The sequence below is a fragment of the Saccopteryx leptura genome, chromosome 7 (genome assembly GCF_036850995.1).
Source record: "Saccopteryx leptura isolate mSacLep1 chromosome 7, mSacLep1_pri_phased_curated, whole genome shotgun sequence".
Classification (NCBI taxonomy): Eukaryota; Metazoa; Chordata; class Mammalia; order Chiroptera; family Emballonuridae; genus Saccopteryx; species Saccopteryx leptura.
This window is the reverse complement of record NC_089509.1, coordinates 64,664,684-64,692,021: the sequence shown is the minus strand read 5'-3', so window position 1 is coordinate 64,692,021 and position 27,338 is coordinate 64,664,684. Positions and strand designations below refer to the sequence as shown.

The 27,338-nt window shown below is 40.7% G+C and overlaps 1 protein-coding gene across 1 annotated transcript; it reads right to left on the bottom strand.

Annotated features, from left to right (window-relative positions):
- Nucleotides 1-303: 303 nt before the first annotated feature.
- Nucleotides 304-27,338, bottom strand: PLEKHA3 (pleckstrin homology domain containing A3). Its single transcript, XM_066346265.1, has 8 exons — nt 27,208-27,338; nt 22,675-22,791; nt 17,316-17,471; nt 12,310-12,446; nt 10,666-10,830; nt 8,174-8,217; nt 5,159-5,274; nt 304-1,209 (listed from the first exon to the last, which is right to left on the bottom strand). Exons 1-8 carry the CDS (start codon nt 27,245-27,247, stop codon nt 1,082-1,084), a joined length of 903 nt encoding a protein of 300 aa, XP_066202362.1. The 5' UTR covers nt 27,248-27,338; the 3' UTR covers nt 304-1,081.

Sequence of the window (27,338 nt, the reverse complement as noted above, 5' to 3'; positions counted from 1 at the left end):
AAATGCTCCTCATCCAAGACCTTGGATAAAACTGTCACTCCAAGGTGAATTTAAAAAAGGAATAGTTTATAAGGCAAACACTGACAAGAGATATGGACAGGAACTACCCCCAAATGCTACTTTTTCTTTCATTAAATAATGCTATTCTCAAGCGATGTAGAGCAGTTACTTTGACAGAATATGTTTTTTGTATAAATATTCATAAATTTAAAAAATGTCTCTGGATATTCTACAGAGCTGCAAACATTAATACCTTAAAACAGCAGCTTAATGTCTATATTAGAAAATAAAGCACTAAAATACTCTTCCATTGAAAGTCATTTATTTCTGTTAGAAGTGAGCAAGGTCATTACAATATTGACCTCTTTTCAAGAACAGTGTAAATAACAATGTATACACAAATTTGGTAAGTCATTTTTTGATGCAACAGAAAAATAAATAAATTAAAATTAAATACTTTAACCCAACATTTGGTATTGACAAATCAGTAGTGTCAACTTCACATATGAAGGACAGCACAGTCTAGTTTGTAAAAAATTCCTCAATGTCATGGTATTTGGGCTAAAAATATTTAAAATATTAAATGTTTGCTTTTTGCTTAACGAAATACAGTACAATCACCATCAAGCTGCTATCATATAATGCATTTTCAGCTGGGATAAAGTGACCACTTGGTCCATGGCACAAGTACATATATCACACTTCTGTCAAACTGAAACCTTATGTTTATAAGATTTCACGTTTATAAGCTACAATACACTGACTAAACTGTCAGTCCCTCACAGTTTTTTAGAAAAATATCTACATTTGGCCTTATGGATGTCAAAATGTTACACCATCATTTGTTTAAAAAGAAAAGGGATGCACATTCATACTGTGAAGTTATTAGGAAAATACTCTTGCAAATAAACTATATAAAGATAAAATACACTTCAAAGGTATGTGGATTTTTTTGTTTGTTTTACAACAGTCTATAAAGTGCAGAGAAATCCTAAGGGAAAAACTACTCCCTATAACATAGTTTAATTACAGCAGCTTTTGCATAGCAATACTTAAGAGGAAGTTGGACACTTCTGTTTCCTCATGAAGAGAAGGATGAAAGAGGATCTTCCAAGTCAGATTTTTTTTTGGCCATGAGTCTGCTTTCTTCGGGAATGGTTGCTGATGACAGATCTCCATTAAGTGTATTTCTTGAACAGTGAACAGGCCCTATTAAGAAATCATTAAAAGGTTAAACATTCTATCAACATATCATCCTAGCAATAATTCCAATCCTCTATGAAGAATATTTTAAGTTTTCTATTCAGACATTAATTCCTTTAGTTTCCTACTAATTTTTTTATTGTTTAACAGAGAAAAATCTAACTTTTCAAGTACTGGCAAGCACAAGGAGAAGCTTCAGAGTTCATCAGATAAATGATGAAACTACCTGAAGTAAAGATATTTCTTTTGTTCACTGGAAGAACCATGGTGGCATATGATGACAAAAATTTGTGGAACTGAATTTAGTCTTTCTTAATTAATTATGGCTTTTTCAGACTGATAATTTTAGTACTATTAGTAACCTTCTTGCTTTTAGCCAAAGAAACCAAGACCCAAAAAAGGTTACACGTCTAACCCAAGATCACACTATTGGTAACAGGACTAGGACTAACTCAGGTCTTGCTCTTTTCATCATTAGACTTTCCGAGGAAAGATGAAAAGGTACCTCATACCGAAACTTCCCATATTTCCATTTGGAATGCAACTCACAAAACTATCACTGTAGCTGCAAGTGAACACAGCTAAACACATTGCCATGGTCGGGTTCCAAGGCATCTGCACTTTTATATTTTTTATTTTTTTAATCTACTTAATAAAAAATAGGAGCAGCTGCATCTCTCAAAGAAAATAATATTTTGGAATAAACACTTTCAACTAAGACTGCCAATTGTAAAATGTACTTTCTAAGAAGAAGCACTAATTCAGTCTCTGCCTTGTCAACTGAGACACTAAACTTTAGGATTAACAGAAGGAAATCTAAGGATAAACTTCTGACCTAGCCCACAGCTGCCAATTTAAAAAAGTTAAAGAACTGAGATATATGTATGTATATGAATATGCATGCATGTGTGCGGGCATGTATGTGACTAGTTTTGTTACATTCCTTAACAACTAAACTGGGGAGTGCTAAATGGAATAGGCTTTATACTTAGATATTATATCATATAAAAGCTGTCCTCAAAGTGGCCATGGCCGGTTGGCTCAGTGGTAGAGCGTCAGCCTGGCGTGCGGGAGTCCCGGGTTCGATTCCCGGCCAGGGCACACAGGAGAAGCACCCATCTGCTTCTCCACCCCCCCCTCCTTCCTCTCTGTCTCTCTCTTCCCCTCCCCCAGCCAAGGCTCCATTGGAGCAAAGTTGGCCCGGGTGCTGAGGATGGCTCTGTGGCCTCTGCCTCAGGCGCTAGAATAGCTCCAGTTGCAACAGAGCAATGTCCCAGATGGGCAAAGCATCGCCCCTGGTGGGCATGCCGGGTGGATCCCAGTCGGGGGCATGCGGGAGTCTGTCTGACTGCATCCCCGTTTCCAACTTCAGAAAAATGCAAAAAAATAAAATAAAAACACAAAAGCTGTCTTCAAAGACCACAATGGCTACAACAGAAGAGAGCTAAGGAAATGGCTTTTTTTGTATTTTTCTGAAGTTGGAAATGGGGAGGCAGTCAGACTCCCGCATGTGCCCGACCGGAATCCACCAGGCATGCCCACCAGGGGGCGATGTTCTGCCCATCAGGGGTGTTGCTCTGTCGCAACAGAGCCATTTCTAGCGCCTGAGGCAGAGGCCATAGAGCCAACCTCAGCACCCGGGCCAACTCTGCTCCAATGGAGCCTTGGCTGCGGGAGGGAAAGAGAGAGACAGAGAGGAAGGAGAGGGGAAGGGGTGGAGAAGCAGATGGGCACTTCTCCTGTGTGCCCTGGCCGGGAATCGATCCCGGGACTCCTGCATGCCAGGCCGACGCTCTACCACTGAGCCAACCGGCCAGGGCGGAAATGGCTATCTTTTAAAAAATTAATTTAGCTATCAAAAATGAAAGTGTTCTCCTTTAAAAAAAAAAAAAAAGAAGTGACAGCTAGAGAAAAGTATAGGCAGTACAGAACTTGAGCTCTGGATTAAAAGGGTCATGCAGAGAAGGCAGAATGAACAAGGTCAATCAGAATACGTATTATCTGCCTCAGCTAACATTTTCCCCCTCACACCTAACCTCTCAACCCTCTTTCTCTTTTCCTAACCTCCTCCAGTTGTACTAAATTGGTCCAGGAAAGTTCCTTTCCCCCTTCCCCTTATCCCCCTCACCCTTTTCCTTTCTTCATTTCTTTACCCATAGTCCCAACTTAAATTCAAAATGGTAATGAGCACAGAGTACTGCTCTACACCAGCAATTTTCAACCTTTTTTATCTCACGGCACACATACACTAATGACTAAAATTTGGCACCACACCAAAAAATATATTTTGCTGGTCTGACCAAAAAAATAGGTATAATTTTGATTCATTCACACCGGACAGCTATTGTTGTGTTGGCTGTTGTCATGGTTTACTTGACAATCGAAGAAAAAAGAGGTCAGTGTCCCTTTCTAAATAGTCAGGTATTGCATGTTTTAAAAATTCTTGAGACACACTGATTGAAAATCACTGTACTATATCAATAAATAGATTATCAGTTCTGTAATAAAAATGAGCATAACAAAAAGATATCATCTCTAAAGATCTGAAAATGGCCAGCAGTCCTTTTTCAATCTCCACCATCTTCATGATCCTCCAAATAAACTTGTTTAACCTGATTAAGTAAAACAGCTATTTTAATCAACGTTTTCAATATATTCAAATATACATACTAGAAATCCAACACCATTTGTTTCATCCCATTTTAGCCATACTATAAATAAGCTGAGCATTTCTAGGCAATCTAAAGAATTAAAGCACCATTTTTCATGTCATTTCTATAAAGGAAATAAAATCTGTGTTCTACACAACTGACTTACGCCTATTAGAGGAAAAGTAATAATAAGACCATATTTGTGTTAAGTAGAAATCATGGTCACTACTATATAACTAGATATTCTGACACACTTTAAAAGCTTTTTTTCTGCGGCCCTGGCCGGTTGGCTCAGTGGTAGAGCGTTGGCCTAGCGTGCGGAGGACCCAGGTTCGATTCCCGGCCAGGGCACAAAGGAGAAGCGCCCATTTGTTTCTCCACCCCTCCGCCGCGCTTTCCTCTCTGTCTCTCTCTTCCCCTCCCGCAGCCAAGGCTCCATTGGGGCAAGGATGGCCCGGGCGCTGGGGATGGCTCTGTGGCCTCTGCCTCAGGCGCTGGAGTGGCTCTGATCGCAACATGGCGACACCCAGGATGGGCAGAGCATCGCCCCCTGGTGGGCAGAGCGCCGCCCCATGGTGGGTGTGCCGGGTGGATCCCGGTCGGGCGCATGCGGGAGTCTGTCTGACTGTCTCTCCCTGTTTCCAGCTTCAGAAAAATGAAAAAAAAAAAAAAAAAAAAAAGCTTTTTTTCTGAAGAAACATATTTAATATAAATCATAAAACCTTTCCAAAAGTATTCAATCACAGTATGCTGCCTCTTTAAATAGTAAGGGATAAAAAGATACAGGAATAAATTCTACTATAATGCATTACCACCAACTGAATAAAATTTTTTTCCTTGGCCATTTCAAATTATTTAAGTAACAATGCTGATTTTTTTTTCTTTGAACCTAGAACTTATCTTTATTTTTTTCTTATTTTCTTCTTTGAACTTGCTCTAAATCCCACCTACAATTTACTATTTTTCTTCTAAAATGTTTTTTAAATGCAAAGGTAGTGGGAGTAGAAAATAACTAGTGATTACTAAAATGTAGTGAGAGTAAAAGATTTAGTATCATATATAAGTCTAATATACGGTATTTACAAAGAGACACTCGGCACTTCTTAGTTAATAACAGGTGTTTGTAAGAGGATGTATGAGCTTCTGTTGACTTTGTACTGTTTGCTTAGCTCTGAATTATAGAATTAAACTAAGGGCCCAAGGGCAGTGTTCACTTGTCAGTATTCTTCATTTCAACAATTACAAACCCCTATAATAACTTAGCTGAATAAACCACAGAAAAAGACAGACTCAATCTAACTTACGATCTGGGTCTTCGGGGGGAATATCATTGTAAGAGTCTGTATCCGAGTAGGTCCTTCTGCGTCGCTGGGAGAGTCGGTGAAGTGTAGACACTGGTTCTCTTACGCAGTGGCTACCCCTGCAAATTAAATAAAAAGCATTAAACTGTAGGGCCTTAAACAAATGAAAACATCCTCAATTTATCTGGAGTTTTAAAAGACTTCTCTTTAAATGAAAGAGGAACTATTTTTATGTCCAAAGTTCTATTTTAGTAAATTTTACTTGTTCAGAAGTCAAGCCACAAGTAAGTCAAATTGTTTAGAATCTACCTGGTAACCTAGAGAATAGAACCTCTGAGCCAAACTAAATGGAAAAGGTATATAATGAAACTAATTTCTTTTTATAAAGGAAGATCCGGCCAGGGGTCGTCAAACGTTTTATAAAAACCGCCCACTTTTGCAGTGCTGGTCAACCTGGTCCCTACCGTGCAACCAAACAGCGCCGCGATTGGCCCATCATGAAAGCTGGAACGCCCACTAGTGGGTGGTAGGGACCAGGTCTACCAGCACTGCAAAAGTGGGCGGTTTTTATAAAAAGTTTGACGACCCCTGGCTCCGACAATACATGTATCACATGGTTGACAAATGTTTCAAAACTGCAAGTTACACGTTAACAAATGCACAGATCTAGTCAGTCGGCATCTGATTAAAAACAGCAGAGTGAAGGGGGTGGGCAGAAAGTTTGGGAACATCCTGGAGGTCAACTCACTGACAGCAGCAAGACAAAGATGGAAAACAGAGGATAAAAACAACTACTTAAAAAATATAGAAAATAAAAACACTAGAAAAATCAATCTAAAAATTTCAGCACAGAAACAAATCACCACCACTCAACAGCATCTTGGCTATCATTACATGAAAGTCCGACATTACTGTTCTTTTTTTTTTTTTTTTTTTTTTTTTCTGAAGCTGGAAACAGGGAGAGACAGTCAGACAGACTCCCGCATGCGCCCGACCGGGATCCACCCGGCACGCCCACCAGGGGTGACGCTCTGCCCACCAGGGGGCGATGCTCTGCCCATCCTGGGCGTCGCCATGTTGCGACCAGAGCCACTCTAGCGCCTGAGGCAGAGACCACAGAGCCATCCCCAGCGCCCGGGCCATCTTTGCTCCAATGGAGCCTTGGCTGCGGGAGGGGAAGAGAGAGACAGAGAGGAAAGCGCGGGGGAGGGGTGGAGAAGCAAATGGGCGCTTCTCCTGTGAACCCGGGTCCTCCGCACGCTAGGCCGAGGCTCTACCGCTGAGCCAACCGGCCAGGGCCCGACATTACTGTTCTTAATGACAACTTTGATTCATCAAGAAGAAAATAAAGTTTTTAAATTCTTATATCTTAGTTAATAAGGTAAAAAGTATAAATACCATTCATAAAAATTTCTATCATAACTATAAAATTTGTCAAAGTGATGAAGTGTCTATTTTTCCGGAAAATTCAGTTGGTTAAACTCTTCATTTCCCATAAGATTGGATATATACAATACATCACTAGACTCCTCTGAGCACATACATGATAGTTCAATAAAAAATTACATAATTGGCCCTGGCCAAGGTTGGCTCAGTGGTAGAGCGTCGGCCTGGCGTGCAGGAATCCCAGGTTCGATTCCCGGCCAGGGAACACAGGAGAAGCACCCATCTGCTTCTCCACCCCTCCCCCTCTCCTTCCTCTCTGTCTCTCTCTTCCCCTCCCACAGCCAAGGCGCTGGGGACGGCTCCGTGGCCTCTGCCTCAGGCACTACAATGGTTCTGATTGCAACAGAGTGACCCCCCAGATGGGCAGAGCATCGCCCCCTGGTGGGCATGCCGGGTGGATCCCAGTCGGGCGCATGCGGGAGTCTGTCTGACTGCCTCCCCGTTTCCAACTTCAGGAAAAAAAAAATACAAAAAAAATATATATATATCAATTGGTGCCTGACCAGGTAGTGGCACAGTGGACAGAGCATTGAACTGGGACACAGAGGAGCAGTTTCAAAACCCCGTGGTCACTGGCTTGAGCACGGGCTCACCAGCTTGAGCAAGGGGTCACTCACTCTGCTATAGCACCCCCTGGTCAAGGCACATATGAGAAAGCAATCAATGAACAACTAATATGCCGCAACAAAGAACTGATGCTTCTCATCTCTCTCCCTTCCTGTCTTTCTGTCCCTATCTGTCCCTCTCTCTGTCACAAAAAAAAAAAAAAATCATTTGGTTTTTCTTTCTTTTCAGTAGGATCATTAGCTCCTAATAAAACAATAGCTCAGCATGAATACATGATGCTATAAAAAATGTAGCAAGCCTGACCAGGAGGTGGCGCAGTGGATAGAGCATAGGACTGGGATGCGGAGGACTCAGTTTTGAAACCTCAAGGTCACCAGCCTGAGCACAATCTCATCTGGTTTGAGCAAGGCTCACCAGCTTGAGCCCAAGGTCACTGGCTTGGGCGAGGGGTCACTTGGTCTCCTATAGCGCCCCCCCCCCCCCCCCCCCGCAGGTCAAGGCATGTATGAGAAAGCAATCAATGAACTAAGTTGCCAGAACAAGGAATTGATACTTCTCATCTCTCTCCCTTCCTGTCTGTCCCTATCTGTCCCTCCCTCTGTCTTTCTCTGTCTCTGTCACAAAATAAATAATAAATAAACAAATAAATTTTTAAAAAATATAGTAAAATGAGCCTAATTTTTGGAGCCTAGATATGTCAAAAATGGAATTATATAAACCATTATTTGATATAATTTCAAATATCTAAAAAAGGTACAGTAATAGTTGGCAAGGTGCTTACATTGCTGGTTAATTTATTCATTCTTTTTTTTTTTTTTTTTTTACTGACTACCTACTGGGACCAAGCCTTATACTAAGCACTAAGAAATAAAAATGCTAATAAGCAAATCAGAACCAGACTCTGCCCACACAGAATCTACATTCCCCACCAGTTTATGTTAAAGGTTCAAAGAATCTCCCTAAGTAGGTATAACTTTAAGAAAACGTGGTCAAAGCTTATTTTACCTTTCTGAACTGTAAGAACCAGGGTGACTGATAGAACGCTTCATCTAGAAATTAAAAAAAAAAAATGAGCATAATCCATTAGTGAAATAGAATACAGCAGCTCTAATATAGTATTATCTTTATTCAGAGAAAAAGGTGGCTGGCCAAAAAAATTTTTTACATACTGAGTAATATTATTAACATGTCAAGCTTTCTCCGTAATAACTATTAATAGGAACCTTTCTTAACATATACCAAGAACATGCTAGATTCTTTTCTCAAAACTAAAAACAAAATGTTATATTTTTATATTATATGAGTTTGTGTATATGTATAATTAAATTTAAAAAACAGTATACTTAACCCCCCAAAAATCACAATATTTTTGACAAAAAGGTGTACCTGGCAAGCCAGAGAATATTCTAATAAATCGTTCTAAGGGATAGGCATGGTAGCTTTTATATACAGGGCTCAAGAGTCTTACGTGTCCAACCCAAGTTTAATACTTGTATTATGTAAAATAAATGCCTTCTCCAGTTGTAACATGAGCACCAGAAATCCCAGCTGAAATAGTAACAGTTATAACCTTCCAATTTGTAGTCCAGAGACATCTAATATGAATGACGTTATGATGTAACTGTACATCAACGTCTCCCTTAACAGAAATCACTCCCTTTAAAAAAGCATTTGAGGCCCTGGCCAGTTGACTCAGTGGTAGAGCATCGGCCTGGCATGCGGGAGTACCGGGTTCGATTCCCGGCCAGGGCACACAGGAGAAGCGCCCATCTGCTTCTCCACCCCTTCCCCTCTCCTTCCTCTCTGTCTCTCTCTTCCCCTCCCACAGCGAGGCTCCATTGGAGCAAGGATGGCCCGGGCACTGGGGATGGCTCCTTGGCCTCTGCCCCAGGCGCTAGAGTGGCTCTGGTCGTGACAAAGCGACGCCCCGGAGGGGCAGAGCATCGCCCCCTGGTGGGCAGAGCTTCGCCCCTTGGTGGGCGTGCCAGGTGGATCCCGGTCGGGCGTATGCGGGAGTCTGTCTGACTGTCTCTCCCTGTTTCCAGCTTCAGAAAAATACAAAAAAATAAATTAATTAATTAAAAAAAAAAAGCATTTGAGATCTTGCTCCCCAGCATATGTTGTCAGTATAACTCTTATAAAAATTCAAAAATGAAAAAGAAAGAAAAAAATCACTCCCTGTAGAATTACGCACTCAATGACATTCTCACTACAATTAACACTAAATCTGCATCAAAGTGACCACTGTTTGAACTTCCATAATGATATGAAATATAATTGAATACAAATAATTTTAAGAGGAAGACATGAAAATAACTACATAAAATACTCATAAATATCAGGCTAATTTTGGAATTCTCAAATGTTTCAGCTTTATTTTTCATTTACTCATGTTATTTATTTTTTTTTAAAAAAAGGATTTTCCCATGAAGGCTGTCTGACCTTACTTTTATACTATATGTCTCAGAACTAATTGCCATAAGCTATGATGTGTGCTTTATGTATGAAGGAAAATGACATAGCAAGGGAAAATAAGCATACTCTAACTGGATTTGCTGTAATGTTTCAATTGATAAAAGGTTTGGGTTTAATGTTTCTGTTGATAAAAGGTTTGGGTTTAAAGTGACAGTTATTATAGTTTCTTATACATAAAGGCATGTATGACCTCTCTGGACTGGAGAACATTTGTAACAGAAGGCATTTTCCTCAGAAGTTCAATGCAAAAACAAGGCAAGTTTGAGATATTTTTTTATTGCATTTGACTATAAAGTACACCTTAAAAACAAAACAAAACAAACAAAAAAACCAGTGTACCCCTTGTAACTCAATTTCAAAAACACAACATAAAATATCCATGTCAAAAAATCATTTCTTTTGTTCAGCTATACATGTTATTTAACATTACACAGTATATCTACAATTGTTCTAAAAGAACTTGTTCAATGATCAGCTTATAAGAAAACAACAGTAAGCATGGAACATAAATGGTCAGATCTTTTGCAATGAGCCCAATGTAGAAGACACTTGATTTTACAGACACTTGAGGTCCAGAGATTAAGAAACTTGCCTACTCAGAAGGTTCAAATCCAAATGCAGAATACAAAATACTGTTTGCCTTGTAACATGCTCTTTCAAATTCTTTACTTTTGTAAAGATTCGCTTAATTTTATCGCACTGTGGGTAAAACATGACCCCACTGTATGTTTTTACCAAATAGAACTGCTCTCCCCAACCTTTTCCATGCCATAGCACCCAGAGAACATTATAATATTTCCCTGGCACACTGGGGTAAATGGCACAGCCCCTCTGAGGGGAGGGGACCGTGACCTGAGCCCATCCGATCAGAGGCTCCAAAAGAAAATATGAGTATGTACAATAAAAGAAAACTTTTTCAACTTGTTCACTATTTCCCTCCCACTGCCAGATTCCACCCTTAAAAATGAAAACAAGGACAGAACTACACACAATATTAATAGAAGAAAATAATAAGTTCCAACCATTTGAACAGGAGAAGGTGACACAGGAGAAACTAAGGGATCCGGATGGGACAGCTGAAACATCTCAGGTTTAAACTTGGCATTTGCTATCTTCACACATTCCTCAAGAGTTGTGATGAACGTGTTGCATGTGGCACTAAGCAGAGAAGAGGCTTCATTCATGTTCTGAAAAATTACACACAGAATGAACAGACTCACACACAACTATGTGGAATCATGCACTCCCTTATAATCAAACACTGAGTAGGACACCTGACTAGGTTATTTTCAAATCTGTTTAACACACATTAAATGAGAAAATTAAAGCAACACATGAATAATAATTGTCTCTCAGGTAAACAACGTATGAAATTAGATTTCAAAAATAAATAAAATTTGCATTTAAACCAGATATTATATTGAAAAACTGTATAGAATTTATTTTAGATAAACCTAACCTAAACAGTAATTTTACAACTACAGCATCTGAATTCCGAAGGTGATCACAGCAGTGGACACCTTGAGAGTTGCTCAGTGGCAGGCATGATTCGGGTCGACCACAGGCCCAATCTTCCATTTCTTCCTTTAGTAGAATAAAAACTTCTAATTTTTTTTAGGACAGCAAGTGCCCTGACCTTGGGGGATAAATACAGACTGGTTTAAGCTAGTCATGGTTATTCTAATGACCCTTTGTCAAATACTCATTTTTCCTAGTTTTTATTGACCCAGACAAAAATGATGATGAGAAATCTGGGAAGTTTCTGACCTTAAAAAGCAAGGTCATCAGGTTGAGAATGCCTCTCTCTACCCAGCTACCCAACTGCCCCATGCCTGTCTGTGGCACTGGAAGTCACCTTGAAGCCTGGAGCATGAACAGAAAAACCCAACAGAGCAAGAATGGCAGAGGAGAAAGTTGAAACAGGCCTGGGTCCCTGATACCTTCCCTATGATATGGAGCCAATGTGAGGGCACCTACTTCCAGAAAGCTCATGGTGACACAGTATGCGGCCATAGGATTCAATATGCCTACAACCACATGCGACCCACCTCACACAAGACTCCTTCCCAACAGAAGGTCACAGGAGAGGTAGGACTATTTTTGGTCCCACTTCTCTCAATTAGGCAAAAGGGAACTGGAAACCACTCTGGCCTTTCAGCCCAAGAGCAGTAGGGTTCACTGATCCAAATTTATCAGAAAGAGTGAGCTTAATTCACGGCCAGGTCCACGTTCTGAGTTTTGATAATTACATCACTGTTCTGAAAAATTTTTTAAGTTATATCATTATAAAGCTAAGTTATCAATTCTCCATACTTATGTTATGACCTTATTACAAAAGACAGAAAATAATAAATATCCGATGAACTCAAGTAGTAAGCCTGCAGAACAAACCCTGGAATGCTTCTTCACCACTCCAACCACCTAATTATTGATCAGCTGCAAAGACAGAGTTTGATTCCCTGAAGGAATGTGCTGCTTCCTGCTCTACTCTGCCTGCACAGATGCAATCCAGATGATCCTATACATTTCCAGAAAGTCTACAGTATGAAGAGCTCAAAATAGCTAAAAATAACTGATTTTGAAAATGCTTCCCTGTCATCTTATGAGAAGAACCTCACTCATTCTGTAAAGGGTACTCAGACACGAAAGGGTTGTCTCTGTCATACCTCTATGCTGGGAGCTGAATGAGTCTCATCATGGTGAACAAACTCTTGAATCGTATGAACTTGCTGCATTAAAAGGTCACAGTAGAGGCGAAGTTCAGACATTTTGGTTTTCAGAGATTCACTGGTTTCACTTACTTCTGAAAGGAACATACATAAACATTCAATTAGATCATTTCCCTGTTTTGAGGGCAAAACAACAAAATGAAATCATTAAAAAAGAGAGTAGCTCTCTCTATGGAGCACACCCTATCCCCCACCTCCTCTCTCCAGCAAGCTCACTCTCACTTTTCAGAAGCACACTACCAGCTCTCCTCCCTTTTCTGTTGGTCAAAGAGCATATCTCTCTCCCTCTTTCTCCTAAACAGTTAAAAAAAAAAAGATAAGACAATAAATATAGGCCCTGGCCAGTTGGCTCAGTGGTAGAGTGTCGGCCTGGCGTGCAGGAGTCCCGGATTCGATTCCCAGCCAGGGTACACAGGAGAAGCACCCATCTGCCTCTCCACCCCCTCCCCCTCCTTCCTCTCTGTCTCTCTCTTCCCCTCCCGCAGCCAAGGCTCCATTGGAGCAAAGTTGGCCCGGGCGCTGAGGATGGCTCCATGGCCTCTGCCTCAGGCACTAGACTGGCTCTGGTCGTAACAGAGCGACGCCCCGGATGGGCAGAGCATCGCCCCCTGGTAGGCGTGCCGGGTGGATCCTGGTCGGGTGCATGCGGGAGTCTGTCTGACTGCCTCCGTTTCCAACTTCAGAAAAATACAAAAAACACCCCCATACAAACCCAAAACAAACAAACAAACAAAAAAGACAAATGGGGATGGAAAGAGACTCTGCTTGGGGTGATGGCTGCACAGTGAAGTATGTAGAGGATGTTTTACTGAGTTGTACACTTGAAATCTGTATGGTTTTACAAACCAATGTCATCTCAATATATTCAATTTTAAAAAATTGGCAGTCGGCCCTGGCCAGTTGGCTCAGCGGTGGAGCGTCGGCCTGGCGTGCAGGGGACCCGGGTTCAATTCCCGGCCGGGGCACATGGGGGAGGCGCCCATTTGCTTCTCCACCCCACCCCCTCCTTCCTCTCTGTCTCTCTCTTCCCCTCCCGCGGCCAGGGCTCCATTGGAGCGGGGATGGCCTGGGCGCTGGGGATGGCTCCTTGGCCTCTGCCCCAGGCGCTAGAGTGGCTCTGGTTGTGGCAGAGCGACGCCCCGGAGGGGCAGAGCATCGCCCCTGGTGGGCATGCCAGGTGGATCCCGGTCGGGCGCATGCGGGAGTCTGTCTGACTGTCCCCGTTTCCAGCTTCAGAAAAAAAAAAAAAAAAAAAAAAAAAAATTGGCAGTCATGTGTCTTTTTTTTTTTCAAAGTGGGAAGCGGGGAGGCAGAGAGACAGACTCCCGCATGCGCCCAACCCGGATCCACCTGGCATGCCCACCAGGGGGCAATGCTCTGCCCATCTGGGGCATTGTTCCACTGCAACCGGAACCATTTTAGCGCCTGAGGCGGAGGCCATGGAACCATCCTCAGCACCCGAGCCAACTTTTGCTCCAGTGGAGCCTTGGCTGCAGGAGGGGAAGAGAGAGAAAGAGAGAGAGGGGAGGGGAAGGGTGGAGAAGCAGATGGGTGCTTTCCCTGTGTGCCCTGGCCTGGAATCAAACCCGGGGCTTCCAAATGCCAGGCTGATGCTCTACCACTGAGCCACCAGCCACAGCTGGCAGTCATATGTCTAACATGAAATTAGGTAGATTCATTTCCAGGGACAAGGTGATGACCACTTAATGTCTTATTCAAGATATTTCCATTCCATCATTTATCTTTCATTTGAAAAGTGCTTATATTTCTTCTTTTGTGAATTGGCTTTTCTTGTCCTTAACTCATTTTTACAGCTCTGATGTTTGGATTTCTTTTTTATTTATTTTTTTGTGTGTGTGACAAAACAGAGTCAGACAGAGGGACAGATAGGGACAGACAGACAGGAAGGGAGATAAGAAGCATCAATTCTTCGTTGTGACACCTTAGTTGTTCATTGATTGTTTTCTCATATGTGCCTTGACCAGGGGGCTACAGCAGACTGAGTGACTCCTTGCTCGAGCCAGCGACCTTGGGCTCAAGCTGGTGAGCCTTACCCAAACCAGATGAGCCTGCACTCAAGCTCGAACCTGGGTCCTCTGCATCCCAGTCCGATGCTCTATCCACTGCACCACTGCCTGGTCAGGTTTGAGCAAGGCTCACCAGCTTGAGCCCAAGGTCGAATGGCTCAAGCAAGGGGTTACTCAGTCTGCTGAAGGCCTACTGTCAAGGTATAGATGAGAAAGCAATCACTGAACTAAGGTGTCGCTACGAAAAACTGATGACTGATGCTTCTCATCTCTCTCCATTCCTGTCTGTCTGTCCCTATCTGTCCCTCTCTCTGACTCTGTCTCTGTAAAAAAAAAAAAAAGATTGTATTCTTTATTCATTTCTATATGCAGATAGATTTAATATTAAATAGACCATCTTAAAAAAAAAAAGTACGTAAAAATTTATAAAATGTCTTAGACACTAAATTTAGCAATCCTTTACCTGTCTTATATATTGCAAATACATTTCAAGATCTGTCAGTTCTCAGTTTTCTTTTTCTTTTTTTTTTAATGTTTATTTATTTTATTCACTTTAGAGAGGAAAGAAGAGAGAAGAGACAGGAACATCAATCTGTTCCTGCATGTGCCCTGACTGGGGATTAAACCAGCAACCTCTGAGATTTGAGACAATGCTCTAAACAACTGAGCTATCTAACCAGGGCCTCAGATTTCTTTAATGTATATTTTGGCAAAAAAAAAGTTTTTAAATTTTGTGAAGTTAAAACTATTGTACTTAAACATTCATCTATTTTCTTTGGTTCCTTTCACAGCTTCATTTTCATATTATATTCTTTTCAGAATTCTTGAACTAGGAGCTTACATTCTTCTGTTTAATATCTCTGGACAGACCAAACATCCAGCCATAATCTCAGCCACTTACTTACTCCAAACTAGAGGTGTAAGCAGCAGAAGAAGGAGAAAAAATATATACATAGCAAGAATAAGAAAAAATAAGAAAAAAAAATGAAAAAATAAAATACAAAAATACACATAGCAATCCTGAGGCTACTTCATGCCTGAGCCAGTGGCCCTGCTATGTGGTACTAGCCACAAAGACGCTCTTGCCAGAGGCCACCAAAGTAGTGTGTCTGCCCATTTAATCTAACTTCTTATCCAAATGTAACTGCATTTCTTCTTTTTAATTGTAGTAAAATATATTACTATTTTAATCATTTTTAAACATATAGTTTGCTGGCATTAATTACATTCACATTGTTGCACAACCATTACTCCATCCATCTCCAGAGCCTTTTCTTTTTTTAAAAAATTAATTTATTTATTCATTTTAGAGAAGAGAGAGAGTTAGAATGAGAGAGAGAGAAAGGGGGGAGGAGCAGGAAGCATCAACTCCCATATATGCCTTGACCAGGCAAGCCAAGGGTTTTGAACCGGTGACCTCAGTGTTCCAGGTCAACACTTTATCCACTGCGCCACCACAGGTCAGGCTCCAGAACCTTTTCATCCTCTCCAACCAAAACTGTGTGTAGGTTAAACACTAACTTCCCATTCTACCATCCTCTATTCCCTGGAAACTACCGTTCTTCTGTTTCTATGAATTAGACTGTTCTAGGTCCCCCATACTAAGTGCAATCACACAATATTCGTCCTTTGGGACCAGCTTATTTCACTTAGCATAATATCTTCAAGATTCAACCATGTTGCAGCATGTGTCAGAATTTCCTTCCTCTTTAAGGCTAAAAAATATGCCATTGTATGTATACACCGCGCTATGTTACTACCCATCTGTCTACGGATATTTTCACTGTCCCCACCTTTTGGCTGTTGTTAGTAGTCATTCCTTCTTAGCCTACCTTTGGCCATGCTCTTTCCATGATGTTCTTTTCATATATTTGAAATGTTGAAAATTCAATCTTTAGCCTTCGTTTTTCAATAATCATTTTCACTAATTTAGATAACCTCTATTGTTTTTTATTTTATTATAAAAGTAATATAAGGTAATTGAAAAATTTTGGAAAATCAAAAAAATAGTTCAAATTCAAAATCTGAACTACAATCTCACTACTAAGCTGTAAGTACTATTGTTATTTTCATATTATATCTGCATATAACAATACCATAAATGATTTGCCTTTTTTTTTTTTTTTTTTTTCCTTTTCTTTTTTTTTTTTTTTTTTTTTCATTTTTCTGAAGCTGGAAACAGGGAGAGACAGTCAGACAGACTCCCGCATGCGCCCGACCGGGATCCACCTGGCACGCCCACCATGGGGCGATGCTCTGCCCACCAGGGGGCGATGCTCTGCCCATCCTGGGCGTCGCCATGTTGCGACCAGAGCCACTCTAGCGCCTGAGGCAGAGGCCACAGAGCCATCCCCAGCGCCCGGGCCATCTTTGCTCCAATGGAGCCTTGGCTGCGGGAGGGGAAGAGAGAGACAGAGAGGAAAGCGTGGCGGAGGGGTAGAGAAGCAAATGGGCGCTTCTCCTGTGTGCCCTGGCCGGGAATCAAATGATTTGCTTTTTGATTTTTATTTAGCCCTTTGAAATTGGGAATGTATCAGTACATGATAAAGTTAAATGGTAAACAGTTAAAAGAGGGTGTTCTTCCACAAATTCCCTTTCCAAAGCTAACAATTTGACCAATTCTTACATGTCTTTGCTGAGCTGTCCAATGAATGGATAAATCATTTAACCTTTGGCATTTCCTCAAATCATTAAAATTCCTTGTAAACATCTCACTGCCTATATCAGCCTATAGAAGGTGAACCATTCCGCTGAATTCAAATCTTTACATTGCTTACATTTTTTTAAACCATGATGAACATGTATATACATAAATCTTTTATATTTCTAATTATTTATTTGGGATAGGTTCCTATAAGTGAACATGACATGTTATATTTATGTTTAAGAAAATATTCTCACTGCAAGGGAAGTTACCTTTTTCTTTCTTAGTCCTAGTGTCAGTCAAACAGGCTTTGGAGCTCCCCAGGGCAACCAGCCACCTCTGCCTTTCAGCTGCATTCACCGCCTTCATGTAGAAATGCTGCTCTCCTGGAATGATTAACTCCATTCTTGTGTTGTCTGCTGAATGGACTACGATGATAAACAAAGGGGAAATGCAGTCATGGACTTCAGTTGGGGAGAATCAAATCATCACCCTTACACAGTATTAATGTTTCAGACAATAAAATATGACTTAAAACAATAAAACATGACTTAAGTTGCAGGCACTGCCGCTCTCTAAGGTGCTACCTAGTGGCACCCTCCAAACCCCCATTCTCATATCTACCCCAGCTAGCCGTGGTGCCATATGAAAGAGAAAACATCAACAAATTAACTATTGAGAAGTGAGAACCATGAACTCCCTTCCTTGGGGTGAACTCTACCACCTTAAATACACATGCATTATTATACTTATCACATGGTTTTTTACTGATCTCTGAAAGCAGTGTCTGGGCCGTGGTATCCCCCAAGCCTAGGATAGAGCCCGGCATACAGATGAAGCACCATGAATGGTAACTATGGCCATGTTCCGATGGAACAACAGTTTTCAACTCATGGACTTCTTGTAATCTCCTGGAAAGCACGGGTATTTTGGAGACCCTCTCCCTCGCAACCCTCCTCCTCCTCTCCTGCACAGCCCCCTTGATGTTTTGACCAAGAGAGCTAATCCAGAATTACACTGTGTCTATCCTACATCTTTGTTGTAAAACTAAATTTGTGTTACATTGTAATTAATCAACAAGTATTAACTCAGCTCACAGCTGTGATGGTAGGGGGGAAGATAGGACAGTAGAAAAAATAAGTCTTGGCTCTGATAGAAGTGACAATTTAACCAAGGAAACAAACTGACACACTAAAAACAATCAAAACACCTAAATGTTGAACTCTTTGGTACAGAGACTTCATGTGTAATTACAATGAGAGAAAGGTAAGAAGAGGCAGAATATAAAAGACTTCAAGAAGAGGGATTTGATGACAGAAAGATCTGCTTAAAACTGTAACAGAAACTACATGAGAAAAGTTCTATGTGAAGAAACAAATATAATATGTACTGAGACTATCAGGAGACCTAACTGGGCCTAAATGGAGCATTGTGTTTTGTATTACAAAGTAATGATATTCATGAATGGACAAGAATTCATGATGGGCACAAAATATTTCTAGGCTAGGTTATAACTACTAAAATCCCAGAGCTCCAAGAGCAACTCTTTTTTGCTACTTGCTAATACTAGTGAAAGCACCAGTAGCCACCTTAAAAGAAAAAAATGCTCTAATTTCCAATGATGTTCTACAAAATGAAACTAAAATAAGATGATTCTCTTTTTTCTTTTTTTTTTTTGTATTTTTCTGAAGCTGGAAACGGGGAGGCAGTCAGACAGACTCCCGCATGCGCCCAACTGGGATCCACTCAGCATGCCCACCAGGGGGCAATGCTCTGCCCATGTGGGGTGTTGCTCTGTTGCAACCAGAGCCATTGTAGCGCCTAAGGCAGAGGCCATAGAGCCATCCTCAGCGCCTGGGCCAACTTTGCTCCAGTGGAGCCTTGGCTGCGGGAGGGGAAGAGAGAGACAGAGAGGAAGGAGAGGGAGAGCTCTGGGTGGAGAAGCAGATGGGCACTTCTCCTGTGTGCCCTGGCTGGGAATCAAACCTGGGACTCCTGTACGCCAGGCCGATGCTCTACCACTGAGCCAACCGGCCAGGGCCAAGATGACTCATTTTTAAACATACATTTTTATGTATCAGTCAAGATGGTACTCTCCAAAGTAGTAACCAAAGGCGGCAACAAACTTAAGATCAATGCTTCCAAAACACAAACTTCTAGGAAAAATGGACAAGACCTCTATATGTAAAACTGCAAAACATTATTGAGAGAAATTAAAACCCAAATTAAATATAGGAATGCACCACATTAATGGTTCAGAAGACTCAATATTGTCAAGAATACAATCCTCCTCAAACTGAGGTATAGATTCAATGCAATTCCAATCAAAATTCCAACAAATAGTTGTGGAAATTTACGAGCAGATTCTAAAATGTATAAGGAAATGCAAAGAGCCAATAATAGACAATAGAATCCTAAAAGAGAACTAAGTTCTCTTAGACTTAGACTCTCCAATACAAAGAAGTATAAAGCTAAAGAAATTAAGATAGTGTGATATTGGCAAAAGCATAAGAAAACAGGCCCATGGAACCAAAGACAACTAGAAAAAGACCCATACATACATAGTCACTCACTTTGTGATAAAGATTTCCCTACACTACATGGCTGAGAGGTTGCTCTTTTCAATAAGTGGTGTTCAATCAACGGATATCCATATTGGGGCAAAAAAAAAAAAATGAATCTTGACCTCTACCTGAGACCACATATAAAAATAAATTGTAAGCCAATCACAAACCTAACATGAACCTAAATAGAAAAGGTAAAACAATAAACCTTTAAGGAGGTAACAGAAGATTTCTAAAGTGGGACATAAAAAGTTCTAATAAAAATTTTGACAAACTGGATTTATTGAAATTAAGAACTGTTCATCAAAAGATATCATTAACAGAATGAAAATGAAACTACATAGTGGGAGACTACCTTTGCAATACAAAATATCTTTCAGACTACGTAAAGAACTACAAATCAACATGAAAGATAGCACAATTTAGAAAATAGGCCAAAGAATTGAAAAGGGTCTTCAAAAGAGGATGTTCAAACGGCTAATTATATCTAAAAAAATATTACATCACTATTTACTGGAGAAAAACCACTTAAAACCGCCATGATATAACACTATACACTAGAAATATTCAAAATCTTATCTAATACCACATTTTGGCAAGGATGCAAAGCAACTGGAATTCTTATACTCTGCCAGTTGAAAATAAATCGGTACAGCCACTTTGGTAAACAGTTTGGCATTATCTATGACAAAGATTCTCTCTTTGATCAAGCCTCAGTCAAGTTCCTCTGCGCCCTCTGCTTGACTAGGACTTGGACTTCCATCTCTGTCTTTTTATAGTCCAACTTTAACAAGAATCCTGCCAAGTCAGTTGAGCCAGAATCCACCACCATCAATATCTGATCACTCTGGGTATCTGACCAAATTCCTCTTCCCTTCTATCCCCCAGGTGATATCTGATCGCCCTGGCCTGCCTTTCACAAGAATCCTGTTAGGTTAGTTTGACCAGAATCCCCCTGTATCCCCAAAGTTTCCTCAGTAATTTTCCATCCACCTGCCCCCCCCCCCCCACTCTGCTCCTTGGCTATAAATTCCCACTTTTCCTTGTATTCACAGTTGATCCCAATCTCTCTCCCCTCCTGCAAAACCCCATTGTTGCAATTCCTATACCTATTACAATAGGGCTGAACAAAATCTGTCTGTTTTAACAAATATCAAGAATATTTTCTTAATATCTGTTAAAGGTGATTCAGCCATTACATTCTAGTTCTAGACATATAATGAACAAAAATACATACATATGTTCAACAAAATATGTTAAATGTTTGTGACAGCTTTATTTATTATAGTCCCAAAATATGGAGCCAGATCCATCAATAACAGAATGGATAGCCAAACTGTGGGATTTCACACAATGGAAAACTACACCTCAATAAAAATGACTGAACTACAGTTATACAGAACAATAGGTATGAGGTTCACAAACATAATGGTGAGTGAAAGAAGCCAGATACAGGAGAAAACACTGATTTATCCCATTTATAACATGTTCAAAAGCAGGCAATACTTATTTATGGTCCTAAAAGTCAGAGTAATGGTTAATTTTTAGAGGGATTTGTAGCTGAAGGGACATGATAATATCTCAGCATCTGGGATGCTAACATTCTAACTTCTCAATGTGGGTGGTGGTTACACAAGCAGGTTCACTTTGTAAACATCCTTCAAACTGAATATTTAGATTTGTGCCCTTTTCTATGAGTATATTATTCTTTAATAAAATGATTACTTTAAACAGAAAACAACAAAAATGTTGCCAGGGCTTAAAAACATTTTGGAATTGCCTTAAAATTCTGACACTAATCATCTTTTAAAATCTTCAAGGTTGGAAAAATTTTGAACTTTGAATGTAGTTTGATTTGATTCTCATCAAATCTTATTTGGAATTAAATCTAGGGAATAAGATGAGATAAAACCATCACTTTTTAAAAAGATAAAAACTCCTGCGTTGAATGTACTTTTCTTGTGTGATTTATAAAAATAAAACAACAAAATTCCTCCCCGCTTCTCACTTCAGAAAAATACAAAAAAAAAAAAAAGACTTGTCATGAAAACAACAAAATTAACCCCATATATTTCAGGAAACATTCAAGTAACAGCTCACCAGGCTAAAGTGTTCCCAAATCATATTCAGCCACGACTCCCTGAAGTGCTTTACATTTACCTTCCTGGAGCTCTAGTTTTCCTTCAGTTCTCTGAAGAATTTGTACTTGTCATTATCATTCTGCCTGACCGCTCCTCCCTAACTACTTCCAACCTACACACCTCAACCACACAGACAAATGATCCATGGTCCATGAAACAAACCTTCTTTCATGAAAATTGCAGCATGACTTGTTTTATTTCTCCCATTTCAGAACACAGTATGGAAAGGAAGGTGGGAGGGTAACTGTACAGTAAGATCCTGCCAGCACTGCCTCAGCCAGGTGGGCAAGGTTAGCATTTAGAGTGATAAGTCAGGTTGATAGTGTACACTGTTGACATGTGATCAGAATGGCACTTCCCCGCTGTGACCTTCTCCCTAAAACTCATAACCGCAGTCAAATGGGGAAAACACCGGACAAATTCCAACAGAGGGGCTTCCTACAGTATTCCTGATCAGCACTCCTCAAACTCTGAAGATCACCAAAAAAGAAGGAAAAGAAGCAAAAGAGTATCCCTGACTTAGCTAAGAACCAGTTACTGACTGACTTCATACTCTATCAAAAACCTACAGAGCTTCTCTCGAGTTCAGCTTCCAATCTTTACAATATCTTTCTACGAGAACGAAAAGGAACACTTGTGGACTCAGCATGGACACTTAAGTGGCATCCAAAGAAACTGTTCTGAAGTCCAAATTGGAAGACCTGCACTAGTACTCTAAAGTTCAATTCAAAGTGTTTATAGATAGAAATACCAGAAACTGTGCTTAAAAATGCTAAGTGCCATTCCTGGATGATAAGAAAGTAAATGGTATTAGAAGACCCCCACTTGGTTAGAAATACATTTTTCCTGTTTTTGGAGTATGCTGCAGACCCCTGTACTTAACTTTACCTAACTTCAAATTCCTCTAATTCCAAATATTCACTTACCTTTAATTTCACAAACTGCCATCTTTATACTTCCTTTGCTCCCTTTGCAAACATCATCTTGTGAATCATAGTAGGACAGGATTCCATTATCTAAAACAAACCAACGAGGTTGCCAACCTACAAAACCATAAATAATGAAAATTAATAAGAAATTTCTTCTACCACATGGGAAACTATGATTTAAAAACTTACCATCCAGGTTATTTCTCGGCTATATTCTGACAAGGAATTTTTTCATTGACAAGACTTGCCAAAAATGGTCTGGTTGGAAGAGATTTCTGAGGAAATCTCTAAATCAGCATAAATATGGGAAATATTACCTTTATTCTGGCTCATAACCTTTTCATTACCAACTTATAAGACCCATCCTCAAATACAGCCCTGCACAGGATACAATATTGCTGTCCCCTTTTTTCAAAAGGGAACAGAGGTAGGTCATGATATAACAGGAAAAAACAACACAAAAGCTGGATTCTAGCCCTAGCTCTACTACATGCTTTAGTTGGACAACCTGAGACAAATCTTTTCATTTCAATAAATATAAAAAATGCCCATCTCTAAAATGAGTGGACGGAACAAGAAGGATCTTCAGGTGCCACCTGGCTCTCTAATTCTACAATGTGACCTTACCTTCTCTTATAAAAGATACTTCCTAAGCAAACTCCCTTGCACACAGTGAGTGCGGCTGGACAAAGTCCAGTCTATTACACAGAAGCTGCATACCCTGTGGCACGGGCACGGAGCCCCTACCATCCTTCTCTCCTTGCTCTGCTGCTGCGCAGCTCTGGCAAAAATGCTAGAAACTGCAACCATTCATTTAATTAATATTTATTCAGTGAATTGAGCACACAATTGTCACAGACTTGACTCTAAGGCAAAGCTGGGGGTGAGGATGATGGCTTTCCTCGGAGCTCACCTCCCACTCTTGCAAGCTAAACTCAGTGTTCCCTGAAATCCTACTGAGCATGTTACCAATTTATAACACTTCAGTGATTAATAACATGGTGATCATGTTGCAGGCAGAGTGACTGTCCCTGTTCTTTCTGTGACTATTAATCACAATTCAGCCTGCTCGTTTTGGAGCCCACTATATGATTACTCAATTTCATTTTTCCAGGGCAAATATTACAAGACAGTGACAGATGGGGAGAAATCATTCTTACAGCCTGATACAGACCTAGGATTTACCTACCCCAAAGCCTTTTGAAATGACAACACTGAGTCATCATAAAAAGGTTAAATTTCATAGTAGGGAATGTCATAATAAGTTCAGAGAGATGGATAACTAAAAAAAAAGTTTCAGATGCTAAGAAAAATTTTTTATGAAACACTATATTCCCTAATGAGGCCTAGCAAATTAGAAGATAAGTTCTTTTAGTACATGAACTTTATTTTATTAATCACTGTATTTCTAGCATCTAGAAGTGTGCCTGGCACACACAGGTACTAAAAAATGTATTTTTCACATGACTGACTGACTGAATGACTAAACAGCAGAAAAGTGAGATATTACATGTTATCCATGAGAGTACAAATATGCAGTATATCCGTGAGAGTATCTTGTATTGAGCATGCATAGAAATGATGAAAACGCTAACTTTCCAAACACTAATTCACCCTGGCAAATGAATTACAAGCGGAGTACGTGAAACACCACCCCAGATCCAGTATGATTCTGCAAGCTTGCAATACTGTGATTCAATATGTCTTTAAAATAAATATTAAGAAAAAGTATTCATTCAGAATTTGTGCCCTGGCTGGATAGCTCAGTTGGTTAGAGCACTGTCCTTATGTACAGAAGTTGCTGGTTCAATCCCTAGTCAGAGCATGTACAGGAACAGACTGATGTTTCTGTCTCTCTCTCTCACTCTCCCTTTCCCTCTCTAATATGAATAAATAAAAATTTTTTTAAAAAGAGCCTGATCAAGCCCTGACCAGTTTGCTCAGTGGTAGAGCATCGGCCCAGCATGTGGACGTCCTGAGTTCGATTCCCAGGCAGGGCACACAGGAGAAGCAACCATCTGCTTCTCCATCCCACCCCCCTTCTCTCTTCTCCTCCCACAGCCATGGCTCAAATGGTTCCAGCAAGTTGGCCCCAGGCGCTGAGGATGGCTCCATCACCTCGCCTCAGGCACTAAAATAGATCGGTTGCACAACACAGAGCAGCAGTCCCAGATGGGCAGAGTATTGCCTGGTAGGGGGCTTGCCAGGTGGATCACGGTTCAGGAGCATGTGGGAATCTGTCTCTCAGCCTCCCCACCTCTAACTTAATTTAAAAAAAAAAAAGAGCCTCTTAAAAAAGCCTAGATTGTTAAAAAAAATTGTAACAACTTGAAAAGTGACCATGGTGAATTAATGTAAGACTGTTAATTATCTCTTCACACCTTCTTGAAGAAATACTTAATAAAACAATATTTGATTGATTCACACATTTATAAAACAGGACTCTATCTGTGAAAAAGATTCATAGGTATTCCCTCTTCTAAATTTTTTTTTTTAAAAACATATTCTTTTTTTTATCTCAAACTACCAAATGTTACTGAAATCCTTATTCTCTAACAAAGGATTCTCAAAGGATTGTCACTGAACTGGAAGGTTCCTTAAAGAGCACTTGGTATGAATAGCCACTCATCCTTCTGACCTAAGATGAACTAAAATTAATAATCAGCGTGCCACTGAGCCAAATTTAAATTTTAAAAATGGAATTCTTCCCAACAAAAGATTTAATTTGATCAAGCTTCTGCATTACATACTAGCATTTAACTTAAATGCTTTGCAATGATTACAACCTTATGCACAATTAACTGGTGCTCAGTGCCATAGAAGATGAGAAAGCCAGCCACCAAGACCACATTTTGATATAGGAATAGTTTATGACTCATCTCAGTAATCGCCCATTACTCTAAAGGTACTGTGCTTATACATATTTGGAATGAGATGATCACTTGCATCTCACACTACTCTTAAAGTTAATACAAAATCTCAACTAAACTATGAAAATGCTTAATAAAAAATGTTTGCCTCATATTTTAAATATTTCCTACTAAAATCATATTTACAGAGACAAATTGACATTTTAGTGCAAACAAAAAGAAAACACAGGCCCTGGCGGGGCAGCTCGGTCAGTTAGCGCATCTTCCCAACATGCCAAGGTTACAGGTTCCACCCCCGGTCTGGGCACATACAAGAATCAACCAATAGTGGCATAAATGGGTGGAACGGGTAGATGTTTCTCTCTCTCTGTGTCTCTGTCTCTCTCCCTTCCTCTCTCTCTAGAAAAAGCAATTTAAAAAAATCCCTCCGTCCATCATAAACAATAAAGTATGTTCTGCTATAAATCTGTCATTGGCACTGTAATTAATAAAAAATAATAGAGGCAACTGTAGCTCAATGCTTATGTCTCAAAATGTTTACGTGCAGATTTTGCGCAAGATCAGGTGGACACAAGTTAAGTGTAGCATACAATTACTAAGGAGTTCAACACTTTTGGCAGAACGGTGAAGTGAGCAGCAGCAAGTCAAGATTTGTCTATTACACTGGACCAAGAAATCTGTTTGCTATTTAATCTCTTTTAAAAATCCATTCCCCTTCCTTTAATTTGGTAAGATCATAGAACTCTGGACCCGAGGGCACCTTCAGGAGAAATTAGTCGATCATCCTGGGCTTGAAATAAGCTCTTGAGAGAATGACTTGTCCTTACTGTTGGTTGATGGCAGAGATGGGACTAGAATTTAGAATTAATTCTTAATCTCAGGTGGTTAATATTATGGAAAAGGGCCCCCGGTGCTGGTCTCATTTCTACAGAAACACTTATCTCTGGCGTTTTTCCTTCCAACCCCCTTCACAGGTAAAACTGACATGCCTGCTCCACTTCTGTATTGAACTTTCTTCTGTTTCTCATACTTAACTTGAATTCCAAAACGTAAGGCTACATCGTTGACAAGCAACCCCTAACAACATTATCTAGGGACAGCTTCCAGTATCATGCTTGCCGCACTCCAACTTCAACAAGAGAACTGTTAAAATAAACCGTGTTGCTAAAGAAATGAAAAGAAATGCAGAAAAAAAATTCTTAAAATTAAATCTTGATCTTCCAGGGTCCGGTCCAGACTTTCACCCTGACAACTCAGTTACTAACAAAACGCTGAATTCAGCGTGAATGAGGACCGCGATTGCGACAACATGTACAGTGACTGAGAAATACTCGGGAAGCTACAGGAGGAAACTGTATACACTGTGTAATAATATGGTACAGTATTATCACAGGGGCAAAGGCAAAGAAGCGGCGGTCAGGTGTGCTCCCACCCTCTGGATCTGGAAGGTGCGCCATCCTCCACCGTCTTGGGAGAGGTCGATGGGCTCTAACGAGGGACACAAAGGGATGAAGCCCGAGAACCAACGAGAGCCGACGCGCCGAGGGTGCCGGCGGGCCAGGCAGAGGGCGCGGGAGCCCCCGGCCTGCCTGCTCCACAGCCTCCGGGCCCGGCCCGGCCCGACCCCCGCCCGCTGCCACCGGGCACCCGACCCTCCAACCTGTGAGATAGTTGGTCCACTTGTACAGAACGCCCTCCATGCTTCAGAGCCCGGCGCCGTGCATCCTCCTGGCCCGACTCCCGCCGCGGCGACGGGGTAAGCGCGGAGCCCGACAGCGCCCCGGCCCGCCG